General features: G+C 40.3%; 1 protein-coding gene across 1 annotated transcript in view; it reads left to right on the plus strand.

The window, feature by feature from the left end:
* thsd7aa (thrombospondin, type I, domain containing 7Aa) overlaps window positions 1-7,986 on the plus strand; it is a gene marked incomplete in the record, with an annotated part of 199,123 nt that overhangs the window by 126,541 nt on the left and 64,596 nt on the right. The window contains 4 exon segments of the mRNA XM_005937818.3: window positions 2,262-2,502; window positions 4,561-4,676; window positions 5,919-6,051; window positions 7,822-7,925. Of these exon segments, the coding sequence (XP_005937880.2) occupies window positions 2,262-2,502; window positions 4,561-4,676; window positions 5,919-6,051; window positions 7,822-7,925 (594 nt within the window).

The following is a 7,986-nucleotide window of genomic DNA, read 5'->3' on the forward strand; positions in this document are numbered from 1 at the left end:
TCATAGCCACAGCTCCTCCGCACACACGCACTCCTCTTCAGCCGCACTCGCTCCGAAACTCCACACACGCTGCCACACCCGGGCAGGTCCTGTGATTTGGTCCAGAAGAGGGATAACTACACACAGAATTTCAACGTTAGTTCCACAGCAAAATACACACAGGGGATTCCTTGGATAATGCCGGGAGCACGAACTCAGGAGGTTCAACGTTCCAGCGGTGAGCTGCTCTGTGCCACTGCCTTAATTAGCAGCTGGGGAAATCAGCCAGATCAACAGCAGGTGGAGACAATCACACAGGTGCGTGTGCCAAGATTGTAGATATTTAGTAAAGGTGATCACAAGGGAATCCCACCGAGTAAAAAGCTATCAGTGCTGCTGTACATCTGATGCTACAATTACATACCTGTGGGTGCAGCAGCAGGAGCTGAGGGACTGGGGAGCCAGGAGAAGCAACAGGGGATGCTCTGCTGCAGAATCAGTCGATTGTATCAATACAGTATTAAATGTTAACAGGTTGAAAACAATAGTCATAGAGAAAGTATATACAGTGGTCCCTCATTTATTGCAGCAGTGGGTCTCAGAATAACTAGCTCCTCGCCACGCACTTTATACACTTTTTCCCCCCACACACATGAACATTAGTCACAGTTCTCACATTTGATTCTCAAAGTACAAACCTTTGCAGATTGCAAAACAGTATTATTAAGTATTATTATGCTGCGTTTTGTCTTCATCTGCCTGCCACTTTCGTGCACCTTTTTCCCTCGCGGTGCAGGTGTCTATTTCCGAATGAAGGTCATAGTTATGGGTGTTTTTGTGCTGTTATTCTATTGGACGTGATGGTTATCAAAACCAAACATGATAAATTTGGCAAGCGCAGGAGACACAGCACGGAGATTTGTCAATCAGGCTGCAGAATGCAATGATGTACTGTGCAATAAAAAAATCAGCGAAAAAGCGAAGCAGTGACGGATGAACAGCGTGACCACTGTGTGTAAATCTCTGTTTTACTCGTCCACACCTAGAGGTGACTCATCAGCCGTTTACATGTGGACGAAAGGCCCAAACACATAGAAAAATATGCATTTTCAAAAATACCCGTGTACGTGTGGATGAAGCCTGAGTTTGAGGACAATTTATTCCTCCCGCTGCCTCAGCAGAGCAACAAATATCATCATAGACAGTTCCCATCCTGTTTTTAACTTGTTCAGCCTGCTTCCGTCAGGGAAGCGCTACAGGTGCCCCCAAAGCCATAACCACCCTTAACTCGTACACACACACCAATAACACAGTCCCACACAGCCATTTTCCCATTTCCCTTTATAAACCACCACTGTGCAATACTAAATTCTATGCGCAATAACCCAAACTGTATATACAAAACAAACTATTTATTTACATATTTACTTTTTTCTTCTTACACCAGATTGTATATTTGTACATTTTTATACATTTTATATATGTAGCGCAGCAGAACTGTGCCCCCCCTAACCCTCCCCCCCTACATGTTTGCACTGAGTTGGAGATGCTCTGTATCTTATTTAACAAATGTCTATTCTAAATAATAAAGGTTGAGTTTAAGGACAAAGTGACTGAAATGAACCCAGAACTGAACTGTGTATTTTTGCATTGTATTATATCCTAGGAGGCATTGTGTAACTCAATACTAAAAAATAACTTTGTAGTTGATGTTGTCACTAAGTAGCTCTACAGTATAGTGGATTACACATTTGCCTAAGTAGTGAACAAACCTTGGTGGCTGTGTCAGGAAGCTGTAAACCTGCCGTAGTGACCACTTGTGAGCAAGGAAGTAGTTTGTTAATGTTGTGAATAGTTCCCTTCATTAGGGCAAGAGCACTGAATCACAAACAGTTTGTTGCACTTTTGGAGGAGTGTAAGACTGAACATGCTAACACAGGATGCTACACAGGTGTCAGGTGCTCAGCTGGGACAAAGTGCTGAAAAGAGTGTCACTGCAGTTTGTTTGTTAGTCCTTTTTGACTCGACCTTCATAAGTGAACAAACATAAACAAAAACTAGTTAGAGATCCTCTCTCACAATTAGTCCACTATCCTTTGCATTTCCACCTCAGACACTGAATTTGAATGTTGATAAATAGTAATAACATTTTTGCATTTTCATTCCAATTCCAATTTCATTTTGTTTTTAATTTCATAACCCTCACTCCTGTGTCCTGGTCATTTGTCAGCACTAATACTACCCCACTGACAACTGTGCTACAATTTTCGATTGCTTCTCAGGTGGAGTCCAGTGTCCAAACATCAGTGCTCTGCAGGAGGTGAGAAGGTGCAATGACCATCCCTGTACTGTCTACCACTGGCAAACTGGTCCATGGGGACAATGCATCGAAGACTCTTTCATTCCATCAACCAACACATCTGTGGGCCGTACTCGTGGAGATGATGTCTCCTGTTCTGTGGGGATGCAAACCCGCAAAGTCATTTGTGTCCGGGTGAATGTGGGCCAGGTTCCTCCCAAAAAGTAAGAAAACCTAATCAGCATGTTTTGGCATATGACCGAATACTCTATTGCACGTCTTGTGAAGTTGAAAGGGCATGAAACTGTCCCAGTTCATTACCAGTACAAAAACTGAACAAAAATATCTATCCATATAAAATTATTCTGGGACTTTTTCACCTTCTGTCTTATTTTTATGTTTTGACTGTCTGTTCTGTCACTTGTGATAACATTGTATGCACACATCAATGCAACTGGATTGTGTGAACTGATATTTTAAATAAATATGCTTTTCTGATTTATCTCCAGATGAAATGGATAGATGAGTCTGGCTAAATTGTTCAACATGTAAAACAAACAATGTCAGACAATGTTTAAAGATAGATGTGAGGGCGGGGCTCACCGGTGTGTTTGTGAACTGGACCCAAAAGCAGACGCTGAGAGAGGAACTGCACATTTTCAACAAAAAATGAGCCTTTATTATGGCTGATTGTCATGAACAAAAACTAGGAAAGGCGAACAGGGCAAGTGCGAACTGAAAAACATAAACTGGAAAACTACAAAAACTGTGACGAGACTGATGACTGACGAGACTTGGAGGAAAACCAGATGACGTGACAACGAACAAAGGAAGACAGGACTTAAATACACAGGAGGTGATCAGGGGAAGCTCAATGCAGTAGTGATGGGATTCATAATTAACTCGTTTGGTGCTCACAAACGTCTTTTGACGAAATGTCAGGGAACTTGACAAGTATTGGAAGCACCTAAAAATAATGTGACCCTTCTTATTATAATATTGCGCCAATCTGATTGCACTTGATGCAATTTTTATTGCATCATCCTGGTAGTCAGTGGAGCTTGAAAAGAACAGGACTTCAAGTTTCCTGAAGACATTTTACCTCTCAATTTGCAAAAAATAAATAATAAAGACTCAACAGCACTAAGTCCTGTTGCTTTTAAATCTGTTTTCACCTGTTTAGCAGGAGTGGAGCAGGTGGAGGTTTGCCTGGTGCCGCAGCAGTCATGTCAGTGGGCGGGATCCGGGGGTTTCTCTGTGAATGTCACGTTCCCGTGGCAGCATGCTTGGTGCTCGCTCAGATTTGAAATTTAATTTTTCACTGTAGAAAGAGGTTTTCTTCCCACACAGAGTGAACAGCCAACACTAATGTTTTTGTCACTTTTTAAAACTCAAAGTAATGTGAGTACTTCCAAGCTTTAAACGCTGCATGGTCGTACTCTCTCCTGCACTCCATATAATCCATTGTTGATCTGTTGCTGCCACGAACGTCGCACGCTTGTATGTCATTGTCATGAGACACTCTCACAAACAAAATCACCGTTTAGTAACGCGGCAACGAGGCATGCTTATGGGAAAGTAAATAATCTAACTACTTTTTTCAATAGTAATCCCTTACTTTACTCGTTACTTGCAAAAAGTAATCGGATCACGCGTTACTGCCCAGTTTGCAATAAGAAATATTTCTGTTCTATCTTCCAATGTACACATACACAAAAAACTCAGCAAGGCTTTAGCTGTCAGTTGAGAAAGCATCACGCCAAAAACATCAGTTTAGACATGAGAAACAAGTTTTGATTCTTAGAGAGCACAGTGGAGTAAGAAGTATCATGAGAATAAGACTGGTAGAGGTAAGAAGCAAAAGATTTTAAGCGCTGCCTCCATAAGACTAAAGTGAACTTTACTGATGAGGCCCAAAGTCATGATTTCATCTTGTTGAATGTTTGTGAACTGAAGACCGAGGTCCGTGCCGAAGACGATCAAATCTGGAGGAGATTCGTCAAAGAAGAATGAGCTGGGATTGCTCTGGAGACATGTGTGAGACTTCTGCAGGATGTTATCCAGCAAAAAACGATACGCAATTAACTGTTATCATCAAGGGGGAAATTTTTACATTTGTCATGTTAATCCACAAATTTTATTAATATTTTAAGTAGACATTTTAGAAACATGTTATAAAACTTCATGGAATTTGTTTTTACAGTGCAGTGTGTTCACTGCGGCTCTATCAGATTTTCAAGGGTACTCTGTGTGTGTGTGACATGTCAGTGATGTACTTTCAGGTGTCCGGAGAGTGTTCGTCCAGACACTGTCAGGCCATGTTTGCTGCCATGCAAGAGAGACTGTATTGTCACCCCATACAGTGATTGGAGCCCCTGTCCATCAACGTGTCAGACAGGTAGACTCAATGCACACATTAATGCTTCTAACAATGTTAGAAAGGCCACAAACAGCTAGAATGTGCGTGTGTAAAGCAGGCACCCCAATAATAAAGCACAGAAAATATGCAAATCATTATTTTAGCTGTAGCAGATAAATAATAGCAGCAGCCTCTTCACTGAAAAGGAATATCAGATATCCCAGTTCTCTTGTGAATGTTGTGACATGTTTAATAAATGCCATGGAAATGCAGTGCTTCCAACAAAGGTTCCCAGGGTTAGATCCCCAAGGATGTTACCTAGTGGAGATGGCAAGCAGTGTGGGAGAAGACGTTTGACGGTCCAGTTATTGTTGTTTTTGTTCTTTTTAAGCTAAGGTATGATGAAAAAGGATTGTATAGCTATAGTGAGGGCTATTTCGGTGGAGGCTGACACTTCTGATGTAGCAGCTGCTTGAATTCAATTCAGTTCAGTTTTATTTATAAAGCATCAAATCACAACATCAGTCCCCTCAAGGTGCTTTATATTGAAGAGTCTTTACGTTATATTGCAAGGTAAAGATTCTACAATATAAAGGAACACGTTTCCATGTAAATATGGAAAACCAGAAGCCAAACAAATGAGTCACTCTATTTCATTCAATCTGCACACAATTACAATGTGTCTTTCATCTCTCTTATCCAAGCTTTAATAGAGTGAATGTTCCAGAGACATCTTTGTTGTTTGTTACATTCTCAGATCCTTCGGTCACGTTGAAGTGTGCATTAGGCTTATAAGATGCTTACTTTTAGAAGTAATAGTCCAGCTGCAATGCATCCCAAAACCATTTTCATCCTTAATAAATTATCCAAACTCAATCACTGGAAGCTTTAACCTGATATAGTAATCCTGATAGAAGTGGACTTCCTGTAAAGTCAATTATCTCTAACTGTCAGGTTGTATTGGATACCATAGAGCAGATAATGGAGATGACATTTGAGATTTCACTCAATTATATTAGCCTCTCCTTGAAATGCTGTCTTCTTGTACAGGGTGAGGAATGACATAAGTATGCTAGCTAGGCTAATAAGAAATATTCTCAGAGGACACCAAATACATCCTATCTTTAAAAAACAGCTTTAAACTGTTAGCAGTCGGACGTACCGCCCACGGGACATTGGATGGTTTAGGGGACTAATAGGACTGCTAAGGGGTTAAAGATTCAGGGCATATTGGTAACTTCAGTTTAAAGGATCAGTGTGTTCTCTTGTGGCTTCCCCTAGGCGGTAACACTAAAAAGAAGCAATACAGGAAACGGCTCATCATCCAGTTGCCAGCTAACGGAGGACAGGACTGCCCTGAGGTACTGACCCAGGAAAGAGATTGTGAGACTCCCTCTGTCTGTGAGGGATACAGGTATGGATCCTGTTCAATAAATACGCATTCATGCATGAATTTAAATGCTATTAATATAGTTTAAATCAAATCTCAGACACAAAAATATAAGGAATACTTTTTAGATCAGAGAATAGCATCAAGTCAGTTAAACATCTGGGATGTTGATTTGGTAACTGCATTAAAGGGGCAACAATGAGAAACCCCCAAACAGGAATGGTTTTACACGTGGAGGACATTTTTTCCATCCTCATCATTTCTGTGTTTTTTCACTCAGTGTCAGAAGAGAACCACTTTTGTATCAGTACTAATGTTATGTTGAAATGTGTGTGAAAAAGCCATTCTTAACATGAACAACCGAAATGAACATGGCTCAGGAAAAGGCAGACGACTACTGTGTCTGGTTGGGGGTGAGCGGAGGGAGACGAGACAAAGGACTCATTGTGAAAATCCAGACTACATATTACAAATATTTATTAATTAAAGAAAAGGGTTTGCAAAGAAGAAATGCTCAGCGCATCTTGAGCTGGTTCTACAGTAAGCTGAAGGCTCTGCCTCCTGTTTTGCTTTTAAATATCCCAGGAACCACAAGCGAGCCTGTGGGCTGCGAGAAAAGTGCTCTATTGGGATGATATGGTACTATGAGTTCATAAAGATAGGATGGGGCCTGATTATTTGAGACCTTTAGTCCCCGTCAGCACACTCGCTGCATCATTTTGGATCAACTGAAGGCTTTCCAGGGAGTTTTTAGGAAATCCTGATAATAATGATAAAACAATAAATGCATGAACTAGTTTTTCAGTATAACTTTGAGAAAAGATGATTCTAATTTTACAGATACTCTGCAACGACGAGTGCAATATCTCCAAAATTAGAATCTAAAATTTGAAACAGTCCAGCATAAGATAAGCATTTTTATTGTCAGTGTTGCAGAAGCAATGGATAATAGTGTAGCAGCATAAAGCCAAAATATTATTTACATTATATAAATATAATGTCAGAATTGACTCCAGCATCCCTTACACTGCTGCAGAAGGTCAAGGTAATGCCAGCAAGTGTCTGTCATTTTTATGATCCAGTGCAAAAACCTAGAGGCCATCCAGGTCTTTATATCTTTAAGACATTCCTACAGTTTAACTATATTATGAACACAGGGATAACACACACATATTAATTAAAAGGTGATTATCGTCTGCAAAGCAATGAAAATATATGCTGTGCCTTTGAATGATATTGCACAATCACAGAAATTAATCCACTGTCAGAGGCTACAAGAAGATCATTTGACCTTCACTAAAGCTGTTTCTGTACAGTTATGAATTCTGACTGAAACACTTCAAATAAACTGTTCCTCTGCAGGTGAGCAGTTAACTGGTTTCATACTATTCTTTTATGAAAGTTTGAGATGAAAGGAAAGTTGGAAATTGGTGCAGCTAAGCCACCCGATGGCTTTTTAAGTCATGGATTAATTACTGCCACCGTAAAGGCTCGTGGTATGTAGCCCATTAATATAGATAGATTAATCATATTAATCTGATAACATGTATTATCTGATAATACAATATATTTAAAACCAGTCTAATAAAGTTTGTTAATCCTAACTTCATGTTTATAATAAACAAGCTCCTTCACAAGTTAAAAAAAAAAGTGGGGGGACTTTTTTCACTCAGTACCTGCCAAAAGCTAATATGCAGTGCTGAATATGATGTTTTCTTGTGATGGCCAAATATGAACAAAGTAGACCAGTTCAATTTTCATTCAAGACTCCTCTTATAATGTGTTTTTTGACAGATGGAAAACTCATAAGTGGCGAAGATGTCAATTGGTTCCATGGTCTGTTCGGGAGGGCAGTCCTGGGAATCAGGAGCTCTGTGGGCTAGGTCTGCAGGTTCGAGGTGAGGACAATCTCACACACACACACACACACACACACACACACACACACACACACACACA

The sequence above is a fragment of the Haplochromis burtoni genome, unplaced genomic scaffold, assembly GCF_018398535.1.
Source record: "Haplochromis burtoni strain Fernald_Lab_line unplaced genomic scaffold, NCSU_Asbu1 Contig_235, whole genome shotgun sequence".
Taxonomy (NCBI): Eukaryota; Metazoa; Chordata; class Actinopteri; order Cichliformes; family Cichlidae; genus Haplochromis; species Haplochromis burtoni.